We start from the raw sequence: 14354 nt of genomic DNA on the forward strand, positions 1-14354 counted from the left end.
CTGCATAATTTGTGAAATGACTCAGAGCCAACCATGGGATTTGTATCTACAGCATGGGAAACATTGAATTGTATCCAATGTTAGTTCAACTCAAAGTTGACCCATTGAAATTAATGAACATAATTTCAGTGGGTCAAGTCTGAGTAGAATTTAGCTGGATACAACCCAAAGCCTTTTACTCAACACCTTAAACTTTTCATAGCTTCTCTCACCAGACAATGTATTTCTGTGCCCACTGTTTTATTATAGGGATAGTTAGATAATTATTGTTACAGCTAAGTTAAGAAATATGTGTCTGTCATACTACCTTATTTTATAAATCCAGACATCCCATCATTTAGCTGCTTTTTCTATTTCCACAACATTATTATTTCCCTTCTGTATAGCGTTTCTCTGTTGTTTGAGTCATCTGAGACAATCCACTAGGACCATGCCTTAAGACAGATGGCCACCCTTAATGAACTTTGGTTTTGCTTCCTTCAAACCCTGGAATTTGATGTATCTATAAGCTCTTTGCCATCTCTCTTACTGTGTCTGCGCAGAGCCTTGCTGAATAGAACCAGTCTTGATTAGAGTAGAAACTTCCATGTACTACAGTGATACAAAGGAGCAATTTATGGTAATGTACATACAGCTTATACAAATGGGCTTCAGCTACTCTTCCCATCTGTTTTGCCTGACAGCCCCAACTTTTGACAGCTCTGGATAGTTCCAAGTGAGCTGACCCAACCTGAAGCAATCAAGGGTTATATCAATCCAATTTGACCAAAGCCCAGATCGACCCAAAATGGCCCAATTTGATTTTGGCATTCTGTGTCAGCTGAATCCAGTGCACAACCCTACAAAATATGCTTTTCATTCACTTGATCATGCATATGGTATTCTACTGCAAAAAACTGTAGCAAGAGAATGTTTGGGCCATTTGAGCATTATCAACCCATTCTGTGCTAGACAAAGAAGTGGGTTACAAGACTGGTCAAATCAGGTACTGTAGAGATCAGCAGTATTACCAGATGAAGCTTTTGCTTGACTATACTTATCTATTCAAACTGCAAGTAGGAATCACATGTTTCGGTGCTCACAAATATGTAAAATACCTGCATAGAGAAAATGGACACATTGGGGAGAAAAGCTCTACCATAAGGTATGTTATGGTTTATTTATATCCCACTTTTTGGTCCAAAGGCCTCCAGTGCAGTGAACAACATATTAACACAAAAGAAAAGCACAATAAACAGTACAGCCAATCAGTCATGTCACTTTTCAGTTGGAAACCAGGCTAACACAGAGAGAGACAATCACGGGGGGGGGGGGGGGGAGAGAGAGGCTGCTTCAGCCTTTCACCTAGGAACAACACATCCAGAAGCAATACTCCATGCCAGAGGTCCCTCACTCTTGCCATATTTCAAGGAAGAAACTTACTCTCCTTCGGAATTTTCCCTTTGGAAACCCACTACCAACTGTGGCCCTCAAATAAATAGGCTTCCCCCTTGGAAACCAGCCACAACTGTGTCAAAATTCTTTCCAAATGCAGCTATTTAATGATGACTCCCCTATCTTGTCATACTCTCCCCCCCCCCACCTCATCTTGTCATACTTTATTTGAGAACTGGGCTCTAGCCAGAAGCAGGTTGCTGGGTGGCGTGAAGCAATTACACTATCTTTCTTGCATGTGGGCCACTACTGTTTACTGCAGGGAAAGGGGCCAGGCAATGAGGAGGTTAGTGCAGTACAACTGCACCAGACCAATCCAGTGCACCTGCCTGTGCATAATAACCAACCTCAGTCTCCTTTTTTCCCCCTTCACTCACCAAGTGACTGGAAAGGAACAAATGGGGGCTCTTTTCTCTCCTCACCCCCCCCCCAAAAAAAAACAACAAAATGGATCCATTTGTTCCCTTCCTCTTTCTAGGTGGTGAGAGTGGCAGAGGTCCAAGACATGGTCCAAAGACAGAGTACTCTGAAAAATGAACATAACAAGCATGACTATCTAGAAAGATAGGAAAGATAAAGGACTGATATTGATGCAGCACTGCTGTTTAGGCACCCCAGTCCTGGGTTCCATAGCCTGGTCCTCAGGCTGCCACTGCCTCCCCTAATCCTGCACAGAGGCTTTGGGGTGGGGGGTGGGGTGCTCAGGGAGCAACAGCAGGAAGAACATGGGGAAAGATCAGTTGTGTGAGTAAACTTCCATCCCCTTGCCTTTTGAAGTCAAGCCACAAAGCACATGACTTCATTTGTTTAGCTGGGAATATGAGATTATATGGTCTTCACATAATATATATGTTTAGTGCATGCAGACAGTAGTTTCTCAGGCCACCTTGTCCTGAGATTAGTCTTGTCTTTGCTGTTACTATTAAGAAGAAAAGGGTTATTTAAAAATGGGGGAAGAATTTTACTAAAGCGTGACTTGCTAAACACGATCCACTTGGCATGCCTTGCTCTGTAATTATGTATCTTGGGATAAGTGGCTTGAAAAGAATGCTGACTAATGCTGATTCCATAAAAGCTGCATGTTGAGTGCAATTATTAAAGAAAGTTAAAAGGGGCAAATGTTACACATATGCCGTAAATGCTGCACTGTGCTAAAGTTTTCTTTTCCCCATTATTATTTTTTAAAGCTGATCTATTACAAGTATGGGTTTAACTAAACAGTCTTTTAAAAAACTACAACAAAGTCATCTTTCAAATTGAAGCAAATGAAAAGCACACAAATAAATAACTAGGTCTCTAATGGGGAACACTAACATCCAGAAAAAACAAGGAATCTCAGGCGAAGCTGCAGCAATCAATTCCCATTGTAACTCAGGTTTGCTTTCCTAATAAGATTGCCAAATACATCCAGGTTTGGTGTTCATAATGGGGATAAGCAAGCAAACAAGCTATCCAAAGCAGTCCTAATCATGGATTAATCTAGGAGAAATGAATTTGTGGTTGCCTCTTGCCCCTTGAACTCCAGGTGCTTAAGGCCAACATGCCCAGAGCCTCTATTTATCCAGAGTTATGGATTTGGGAAGCTATGTATGCAGGCCAGTCTTTGCCAGCCTGGTGCCTTCCAGATGTTTTGGACTGTAATCCCCATCAGACCAGCCACAATTCCACTCCAATTCTACATGCAGTTTAACAATCAATTCCTCTTCCCCAGGAACTCTAGAAACCGTAGTTCTGGAAAGGGAAATGGTGGTCTCTTAACAACACTCAGCACCCTTAACACACTTCAGACTACAGTACACAGGATTCTTGGGGGGGGGGACTGTTTACAATGGTACGATAAGGCTTTAAATGTATGGTACAGATTGGGGGAGGCACTGCTCATTCTCTTTTATTTGGACATTTTTTTTAAAAAAATGCAGCAATCACCAAAGCAATGCCTGCAGACCACTGCAAAAAAACCAAACACCTAATAATCTAAGAACTACTACGTCAAGAAAAGAGATAGAAAGTTTCCTTACATACATTTCTTGCGACGTCCACAAAAATGCTGCTTTTGAAACCTTCCGTGGTGGTAACCGTGAGCTTGGACGTGAGACTTGTGGGCAGTGTGATTTCTGTGATGGCCAGGGGGGAAGTGATGGGGATTGGAATCTACTTTGTGCACCTTCTCTTCAGCGGTCCGTTTGTACAATACATGAGGGTGGTGTCCGGCAGGTGGCGTATAGTGGTGTTCCTGTGCTAGGTGTTGAGGTAATGGAGATATAAGGAAGTCATTCTCCCGTGTCCTTATCAAACCTGACTAAAGAGATAAATATAAAGAAAAGATAAGGTTATACTTAGGTTCACTAGGCAAAGAGTTTCTCAAATGCAGCCACAAGGAATCTTAAGAGTAGGTCACCAACCTTCTCCGTTGCCTTGTATGAGATTTGATCACACTATGGTCACATTCACATTGAAAGCACTATGATAGATCCTTAAACAATCATGGCTTCCCCCCCAAAGGATTCTGGGAACCATGGTTTGTTAAGTGTGCTAAGATCTGTATCCCCCTCCCAGAGCTACCATTTCCAGAGTTCCCTGTGATGATGGGTTGATTATTAAACCACCCTAAGAATTGGGCGGGAAATAGTGGGTTTCCTAACAACCCTCAACACCCTTAAACACCACAGCTCACAGAATTCTTTGGGAGAAAGTGTTACTGTTTTCACAATTAAAAACACACGAACTGATGTGGAAATATGGAGGATCAAATTTAAGATTGCAAATTTGAGAAACTGGGAGAAACCAAAATTGATAGATTCAGCCATGTCTCTTAAGGAACTGCAGGCAGCTAGGCATGTGAACATTTACAAATCTCATTGTAAATATCTGCTAGTCCTATTGACGTCTCACTTCTTAGGTATTAAAGTATTTAAAATATTGACAGAACTGTCCACAAGTCAGAAAGCTGGCAAAGCTTTGTGAATCACAAAGTTGTGCACTCTCCTTCACACACCCCCGAATTAGGAAAAGAACAACCAATTCCCTTATTATTGTTCTTAATATATCCAGCTCTAGTTTAAAGGGCCAACATGGACTTTATTGAGGTCTGTGCTACTGCAAACCTTGTTAACCACTTGTCAGCTTCTGTAGTATATGTGTAACAGATTCATCAAAACCAGATGTGCAAATAAGTTTGGTTACTCAAAGACTGTGTACTCAGAAGCAATGTACCATGTTGTAATGGTATTCTAATGGTATCTTGTGAGCTGCCCTGACTATTTTACATTTAAAAGCAGTATACAGATTTTTTTCACAAATAAATACTATGAGGTCAAATGCTGTGGTAGAAATACAATAGCATGCAGATACATGTCCTCTTTTGACCTTTTTGGTAACGTAGTAACACTTTTTTTACTATACATATGTGGCCACCCTAAATTCCTCCTGGGTTACTGGGTATATGACAACATCCTAAGAACTCCTTCAGATGGCCTGTTCATTAAGCATTCTTCCTGATTTACTTGATGTGGGGATTAGACTATGTCTGATCTTTATTGCACATTTGTCCTGATTTGTTTGCAGGGAGATTATACAACAATGAGCACACACTCTAATTTGCTTGTGGAGTGTTTATAAGTTTTCCCACTAATCAGTGATCATCCCACATTTTGCAGTGTATTACTCTGTGACTTTCCTAACTGCAAAAATGCAGTTTGTTGTTGTTTTTTAAGTGGATTTGTTGCACTGGTGTGACTGAGCTCTTTAATCCACTTTCATTGCATAAACCTCAATTTCGAGTATGCACTTGAATCCCTTTCACAAAGTACTGACAGTCTAGAGGTGACCTAAAATGTTTCCGCACAAACAGGATACTCTGGGTTATTATCCTTCTTACTACACGGATTGTATCTCATGTTGTTAGTTGAAAATTAGGATATCTTCACATTAGCAGCTTAAAACACAGCAAGGTCATCTCCCATTCCCAATCTGCATTTCAAGCCTCATTTGCACAGTGTTCACATCTGAGAAGGGGCAGTACATTATTGGTTTCCCCACCCCTGCAACCCCACTACCATGGATCTGTGTGTGCACAATGATCTCTGCATGTGCAATGGCTTCCTCAAATGTCCCTACTACTGCCTACTCTGCATCCAGATTTCTAATCAGATTGAAACTGGTTTGAGGGGGAAAAGTGCATCAAACCTTTGTCAAGAAACTGCAGGACTGATATGGATTGTGGCTAATGTGTGACTTTGGCTTCAACATCTAGCAGTGGGAGCACACTGAATGCAGAGTAAGTTTTAATATGAGCATATTCTTAGTTTGGAAAAGATTCACAGCACCACAGATCAGAGAGAAAGAACATGGTCCCAGGCATCTTCAGCTAAAGGAAATGAAGCAGCGGGAGTTTTTGTTGTTGCTGTTTTAACTTGCCTAAAGTCCCAGAGAGTTGCTGCCAGTTTAAAAAACAAAAACAAAATACTGGCCTAGGTGAACCAGTGCTATCTAAACTTGGTGGAAGGCAGCTTTATATGTTTATATGAAAATCATGCACTTATAGTTGGCCAACAGTTTCACAGCTGGCCTGCAGGTTTCCATAAAGTATCCCACTGACCACTGTGTAAAACAGGATGCTGGACTGGATAGACCTTCACTGTCACCCAGAAGGTTTTTTTTTAAAAAAAAAATACTTCACTGAGCCATGATATGATTGCTGCGATCAGCACCTGGTATCCTTGAGCAACTGCAAGGGCTCCAATGACCGAATACCGGTAGTTTCTACTGCTGATGCCTCCCCCACCCTTTCCATTTTTCTATATATTTATTGGTCTGGCACACCAAGAAGTACCAGAGTACCTACCTGCCTGCAGACTGTCTCACCAGAGTGGTGCATGCTCTGGTTATCACCTGCTTGGAGTACTGCAATGCACTCTACGTGGGGCTACCTTTGAAGGTTACCCAGAAACTACAACTAATCCAGAATGTGGCAACTAGACTGGTGCCTGGGAGTGGCCTCCGGAACCATATAACACTGGTCCTAAAGGATCCTCATTGACTCCCAGTGCATTTCTGATCTGACCTTTAGAGCCCTAAATGGCCTTGGCCCAGTATACCTGAAGGAGCATCTCCTCCCCCATCGTTCAGCCTGGATGCTGAGGTCCTTCTCCAAGGGTCTTCTGCTGGTTCCCTCACTGCGAGAAGCAAAGTTACAGGGAACCAGGCAGAGGGTCATCTCGGTAGTGGCGCCCTCCCTGTGGAACCCCCTCCCTTCAGATGCCAAGGAAACAAACAACTACCTGACTTTTAGAAGACATCTGATGGCAGCCCTGTATCAGGCAGTTTTAAATGTTTGATGTTTTAGTATGTTCTGATATATGCTGTGAGCTGCCCAGAGTGGCTGGGGAAACCAGCCAGATGGGCAGGTGTGTAAATAATAATAGTTATTATTATCTTGTCTCTTAGTGGAAGCAGAACATAGCCATCATGGCAAGTAGCCACTGATATTCTTACCTTACATGAATTTGTCTAATCCCCTTTTAAAGCCATACAAAGTGGTGGTCATCACTACCACTTCAGGGAGAAAATCTCATCATTTCATGAATGTACTGTGTAAAGAAGTACGGGTACTTTCTTTCAGTCTGATTCTGCCAACATTCAGCTTTATTGGATGGCCTTGAGTTCTAGCATTATGAGAGTTCTAGCCTTCTGACCTTGTGTCATTCTAGGGCATACCTGTAAATGTAAAGGGCTGCTTGATGCTCCCTGGATCACTGTCATAGCAGCCCCTATGAAAAGCCAATGACAGAGCAGGAGGCCCAGCAGAGGACACTTTCCTCAGGGGCCTCCTCAAACCCCATGCAGCTGTGGCTGCAGTTTATTACACTATGAAAATAAGAAAAGAGACCAGGAGCTATTTGTTCCTTCCTCTTTTCAAAAGAAATTAACTAAGCCTGCCCAGCCTCATCTAACATCTTCTTTGGAGTAAAACCTTTGCTGTCAATGAAAATACAAAAGAAGTTCATCTTTGGCAAGGGCTTAATTCATTTGCTTGCTTTGCTCAATGTGCTGGTAATCTTCAAACTGGCAAGCCACACTAGGGCATGGAGAAGCAGATCCCTACAGGGGACAGAACTGATATTTTAATCCTCAAGATTTATGTCATCATTTATTAAGAAATGACACCATTCATACGAAGTTCTGGGCAAAAGGGGGGAAGGGAACCTCATAGTCTTCTGGTATTCTGCACCAGAAACAGGGCATCTGCTAACTGATTTTACAGAGAGAGAGAGAGACAGAAAAACATAGTAAATCTGTTCTTTATTTTGCTATTCTAAAGGTTTCCAACATCTGAAATTATTCCTAGAGGATTCATTTCATAAATGATTTGAACCATATGATTTGAATTGTCTGTGTTTCCCTTTCAAGAACCTGCTTGTGATGTGCACTGCATTGCAGACATCACATTGGTGGGCTGAGAATTCCAATGATGTGTAAGGAACTTATTAGGACTGTCCGCTGATTAAAGAATGCTCAGATGATTGATCACCATCCCTTATTATAAATCTGCATATTACAGAAGGCTGGAAATGGGTGCTTTTTTGAGATACTGAAAAGAATTTAAGAATAATTTAATGAACAATTTTAGCTACATGTTGTTATTCATATTTTGTTTTTTTTAAAAAAAAAATCCTATTACTGTAACATGCCAAAACTACATCAAAAAACAAACAAACAGGAATGTATCCCTAATTGGAGCCTTGCCAATTTAACTATTCCTCCCTGATTAAATTTGTTCCCCATTGATTAATCAAAGCTTTAGTTGATTAATCAGTTGATTAAGCCAATTAAACCCCACAGTCCAGTTCAAAGTTGTGAGGGGTAAGCTTCCCTTTGCACAACATTGTGGGAGAAAATGGGTAAGGTTTATGACTTGAAAAAGTCATAAGTTGGCTTGTAAGTTCATTGCATCTTTTCACATTGCCATATTTTAAAATATTTCATCAGCTGTGACTGAGGCCTATGACTTTAACTGAAAACAGTGAAACACTCAAATTGTTTGTATTGTTTGGTTAGTGTCCCCTTTGCAGAGGACAGTTCTCTGTTTCAAGTGCTGTCAGAAGTCTTTCTTCTGTTTGTAGGGCTGCCCAGTCCAAGCTCCATTTATAGACAAAGAACCCTAAGGACAGAGATCAGGGGCCATAAATTTGGTTATCAACAGCAGACTGAGCAAGTATTCAGATCCTCTGGTCAAAGTCTTCCCCATTAGAATGAGATGTGTTGTATTTCTGTCTATACATAAATCTGTTCTGGCCCTGTCTTCCTTCCCTTATTCTAGTATAATATATTAATCTTGCCATAATTCCATAACTAGTAGCGAATGGTGTGATGAGTCGTTACTGCTTACCAGGAGGGGAAGGAGAGGGCACTGCGGCACAATCAAACCACTCATAGGAGCCAACTCTGAGGGGCCAAGATCGCTTCGTACCCCCATAAAATATTTGAGGGGGTCAGGCCCCCACAAAGTTGATGGGCATTGCCATTCAAATGGTGTGTGTGCACCACGTCACATGATTGATTATGCGGGGTGGGGCTTACTTGCCCCCACCCAATATTTTATTTAGGTTGGCGCCCTTGAAACCAGTACAGTCAATCTGGCACTCCTTCTGGTCTATCAGTACTGCGCCACCCTCCCTGCACCTTGCCTGTCTCCTCCTCAAAAACTAGCAGCAGTTTACTTGCCTGGATGTTGGCTAAGTGCCTCCACCACACAGTCTATTCTGTTGTAATATATCTGCTCACTGGACAGCTGGACCAATTCATATAACAAACCAGGTAATAATGGTGAGGCTCGGCAACATCACAAGTTCCAATCTCTCATTAGAAGCCATTATCTTCTTATGTATGGCAATGATGTACCAAAAAAAGGCCCAATTGAGACTAAATGTAAGTAGAAATTATATCTGAATCATCAAAATAAATCTGCATAATGCCTGAATGTTTAAACAAACTGGAAAAGTTTATTTCCAGAAAGAGAGAGAGAGAGAGAGAGAGAGAATGTGTGTATGTGTGTGTTTTGTGACATGGTATCTTACAGTATTTTTAAAATAATTTTTAAAAGTTTAGGAAGTATGCACAGAACAGCAGGCCACCACTTCAACAGCTTTAAAATGTGACCTAGTCTTTACCCCATGCCAACTACAAAAAAACATAGATTGGTGATATACTATCGAGCCATGAGATCTGTGCACCCAGAAGGCCAGGATAGGTTCAGCCATAACAATCACAGTCTAGTGTGATTGTTATTGCTGAAGTGCCAGTGCTGGTGACAGCAGGGAACAGGTTGGCAGCTGATCACACTGTGCTATCCTTGATTTACGTAGTACAACTTGCCTTTCCCCTCTTCTTTCTTTTAGATTTTATGCTGGAAAACTTCAAATGTAATTGAACAATAGCTGTATCGCTATTATGTCATGGTGGTTTGCATTGCATCTGGTTAGAGAGAATAAAAATCTGGTGGTGGCCGTGGTTTTGAGCCCAGCCTCCAGACAGAAAACATTAAGCTTTTTAATGATGCATCTGCTAGAAGTGGTTCACACTCTGATATAGATATAGATATCACTTCATTACTCATTACTCGATGACTCACAGCTGAACGTGCAAAGTGACGCAGTTGAAAAGGATTGCATCTGACATAATCTGAGCTGATATGGAAGTTTCACCTGTAGCATTTTATATCTCTTGGCGCATTCAAACATGCCAAAGTATCACTTCCACAGACAACACTTGATCACTGCAGCATTCGATGTTGAATGCATGTCACGACCCATACCACTGCAGAGGGGTAACTGCTCACCCCTGGGTGCCCCCCCACCCCTTGCTGCTGCTGCTGCACATTGTTTATTGGCTCTCTCTTCAGCATCCATCACACTCTCTGGTTGGCTGTGTGGACAGAGCCAAGAAGAAAGCAGCAAGTAAATGGCCAGCCATGACCACAGGAAGGAGAATGTTCTGTGCAGAGGCAAGGCGAGGCAAGGCAAAGCAGATGACAGCTGGGTGTAGGGTGACCTTATACAACTTCTAGCAGATACTAAAGCAGAAAAATTTAGCGCATGCAAACTCAGCCAAATACTACTCAATTATTCTGGACTGCATAACTGATGTTAGTCATATTGAGCAAATGAATGTTATGTTGATGTAATCAAAATATCAGATAATGAGATGTCTGAACCTGAGAACATTTATTGGGATTTGTTCCACTAAAGTGCCTTTATGGTGGAAACTCTTGAACAAATGGGATTATGAATTGAGTATCTGTGTGGTCAAGGTTATGATAACATGAAAGGCAAAGAAAATTAAGTATAAAAGAGAATCCTGGACATAAACACACATCTCTTTTTTTTGCCCTGAAATGCACACTCTTTAAATTTAGTAGTCAATAATGCCACTAAGTGTTGCCTGGAAGCAGTTTTGTTTTACAGTTTCTTCAGTTTTGTTTAACAGATCTATAATTGTTTCTCTGCATCGACTTGGCATTAGCAAATTCTAACTAGCCATGTATCAGATTTAACCCACTCAGTTAACCCACTGAGCAAAACAAGATGGAGAGTTGGATCGGTGCTTTGAAACCACTGATATATATATATGATGCTTTAATAGAGATCTTTGATGACACATGCCTAAAAAGTCTATCTGGAAATACTTCCCAAATTGAAGCTGAAGCCCTTGCTGATGCAATTTGTAAATTCAAATTTGTGGTATCTCTTTTTACATGGTGCAACATCCTTTTTTGAAATTAATTTTACAAGCAAGCTACTACAAAATAGGGAAGCTGATTTAAATTCAGCTACAAACCAATTGCAAGTGACCAAGAATTACCTTGTGGGCTGCAGGTGTGATGGGATTTTCAACAAGTTTTGATAGATGCTACTGAGACTGCAAAGTAGCTAGAAAAACCATCAAACTTCAAGATAGAACAAGTTAGAAAAAGGAGAAAGAAATGGCAGTTTGAGTATGAGGCCCAAGAAGAGGCACCACAAGATCCAAAGCAGAAATTCAAAGTGGGTTTCTACCTTGCCAATGATGATTCTCATTCTCATTAAAATAAAAAATAAAAAATAAAAATTGTCCAGTAGCACCTTATTGTCCAACTAAGTTTGTTCTGGTATAAGCTTTCGTGTGCATGCACCCTTCTTCAGATACACATTGTAATTCCCACTGCCCTGACAGCCTCCTGAACTCCACTTCACATTGTTCAAGGGGAGTTCCATACTCTCCAGAGTGCCTTTTCAGGGCATTTCAGGAGAGAGGAGGGGAAATGTTTCATTAACTTCCTTTGGTTACAACAACACATTTTATTACACAAGTCACAGAACTAGTAAAAATCCATTAAGTTAATTTAGGATCCAAATGATTGATAGATAGTCAGATGAAGTAACAAGTGTTGAACAACTTGTGTTGTAGGATGAGGAGTGGACTTGGGCTAAAAATAAGACTAAAAGATGAGCAGAAACAAAACAAAAATCCTGACAAACTTTAAATGATGAATGCTTTCAAGCTGCCTGGCTTCAGTTTTGCTATGAAAGGGGTGTGTAGATGCATTCAGCATAATGACATAGCTTTCTTGAAGACTCTATATTTTTAAGCTTCAAATGTTAAGCTGGCTTAAACTACATAGCATTTTAGTTCCCCCACAAATTAAAGGATCTTCAGTGATCTTGAACCTTCAAACAACCATTTTGTTCTTTGGCTAGAAGACCGCTCAGTTCAAGTTAGTGCCACAAGAATGAACGCTATTTCTGAATGCTCAGCAATGGTTAAAAACAAGGTAGGAAAACTAGTCTCCCTTCTAATTATTCAGATATGAACAGAGAAAGAGAGAGACGAGGTTCCCCTGAATGGTGCCTTTGTGCTTTGGCAGTTGAGTGAATCTTTTAAAAACATCTCCGAAACATCCGTTTCCAACGTTGTGTAGCAATGATGCAGTATTTAAATCCATTTCCTGGGCTGGGTTTTTAAGAAATCATGCATTGTTCCATACTTTAAAGTACAGAATTTAAGAACAAAGTAAAATACTCTACATTCAATCTTAGAATGTTCCCCTCTGTACTTAAATTATTTGGCTTTCTCTGTAAAATGAAATGCTGAAATATAAAATAAAGTGATGCCTTGCTTCCTATTCCCCTGCTCCCTACATCAATGAATGTCTGATGGAATTACACTTTATATGTAATCCTGTGGTTTCTTCTTTCATAATCTTTAACATTTTTTCCCCACACATACAGTCAACAGATTCAAAGAGTAGAATTCAAAGTGAAGGCAAAAAAGGACATGGCTATTCTTAACATCATGCTTGGGGGAGGGGCAGACTTTGGTCATTTGGCTCCATAAGAGGGGGCAAAATTTGGCGTGCACACACACGCCAGTTACCTGCTTAATATAGGCATTATTATCATCATAATTTTGCACCCCCTCAGCTCAGTGTCCTGTGTGGAGGAACAGCTCACACCACCCTTAATTTGGCACTACTGGAGAAGGGCCATTGCTCAGTGATAGAGCAACTGCTTTACATGCAGAAGGTCTCAAGTTCAGTCCGGGTATCTTCAAGCAGTGCTGGAATTGTCCCCTGTCTGAAACCCATGTAGGTAGTCATCACTGCTTCATGTTCACTCTACTTCAGCAAGGTTTGTTCTTTGATGTGCTTGATTATTTTAACAAAACTTTCCGAGGACAGATGTTGAGCTAACTGGCCTGAAATGTCCAGCATCCCTTTCCTAAATCTGGTGTTATATTGGCCACTTTCTTGCCCTCAGATATACAAACTGTTCTTAGTGACAAGTTACACAGAAGAGCAGTAATTTAATTTTTCAGTTATTTGAGAAATCTCATGCAGATACTCCTAAACCCTTGCTGGTATTCTCTCTGCAAAATTGTTTTTTGGTTAGTTGACTTATTTTGTTGAGAGCTTGGGCTTTCTTTAGGTCAAGGAAAGGGCAGGATGCTTTATATGGGTCCCGCCAAAAATGGGGTCTAGAATGCACCCCCTGCACAAAACGAGGATTGCCTCTAGAATGAGGGGATGAATGAGGTAGGAGCACTCAGCCCTGATCCTCAGTTCATGAAATATGGTTTAACCATAAACCATGGTTTATGAAGCAGGGAGTAATTGTTGAAACGGGACCTGCTTATGATAGTTTCATATCTCCTGCCTCACCATAGTATGCTGTATACTGTTCTGTAGTATTCTGTTGTGTAGACAGTTTGTGGAAAAACACACTGTTTATTCAAACAAAATCATTTTGAGTAATCATCATTAGAGGCCCTGGGAAACATAGCAAGACTAATTTCCTGTATGCATTGCCGAGGGACACACAGGGAATAGTGTTGCTTTATTTTCCCAGTGTCCCCAGTAAGGTTTATTTGAAACTCATTGGGCTCAATAAATAGTGTGACTTCTGTACACCATAGGGGCTCCCCTATCTTTCATTTGCCTTCATCATACACCATATAGATCTGGAAACAGGTACCCTACAGATGTTACTGGACTCCAGCTCCCATCATCCCTGAGCATTGGTAATGTTGGGTGGAGTGATGAGAGTTGTCATCCAAAAACATCTGGAGGGCTTCAGGTTCCCAAACCCTGTTGTGCATCACACTACAGGGTCTTCTGGGAAGTGTACTCTCTTTAGCCAATGCTATGACCTGTGGGGAAACATTTGTACTTCCTGTCTAGTGTGCTTGTTCATGCTGCTCATGTGGGACCAATGAAGACTCAAGGCAAAGTCAGTGGCCAGGAATGAGGTAAGGCTTCGAATTAAATCTGCATGTAGGAAAGTACAGGCCTCATCAGGTATGAGAGCTTCCATTCGTCAAGGAAAAAACACTCGATTCTCATCAGTCTCTCTTCGTGAACTGCAGCAATTTGTTCCATATCTCAAAGT

At 41.1% G+C, this 14354-nt stretch overlaps 1 protein-coding gene across 3 annotated transcripts in view; it reads right to left on the reverse strand.

Annotated features, from left to right (window-relative positions):
- The window catches only part of ADAMTS18 (ADAM metallopeptidase with thrombospondin type 1 motif 18), a 97522-nt gene that overhangs the window by 57936 nt on the left and 25232 nt on the right, over nt 1–14354 (reverse strand). For all 3 annotated transcript variants that reach the window (XM_081871913.1, XM_081871912.1, XM_081871911.1), the window contains exon 4: nt 3457–3733. In XM_081871913.1, the coding sequence (XP_081728039.1) occupies nt 3457–3733 (277 nt within the window). The remainder of the gene's footprint in view (nt 1–3456; nt 3734–14354) is intronic.

Source organism: Podarcis erhardii (genome assembly GCF_964252035.2).
Source record: "Podarcis erhardii genome assembly, chromosome: 7".
Taxonomy (NCBI): domain Eukaryota; kingdom Metazoa; phylum Chordata; class Lepidosauria; order Squamata; family Lacertidae; genus Podarcis; species Podarcis erhardii.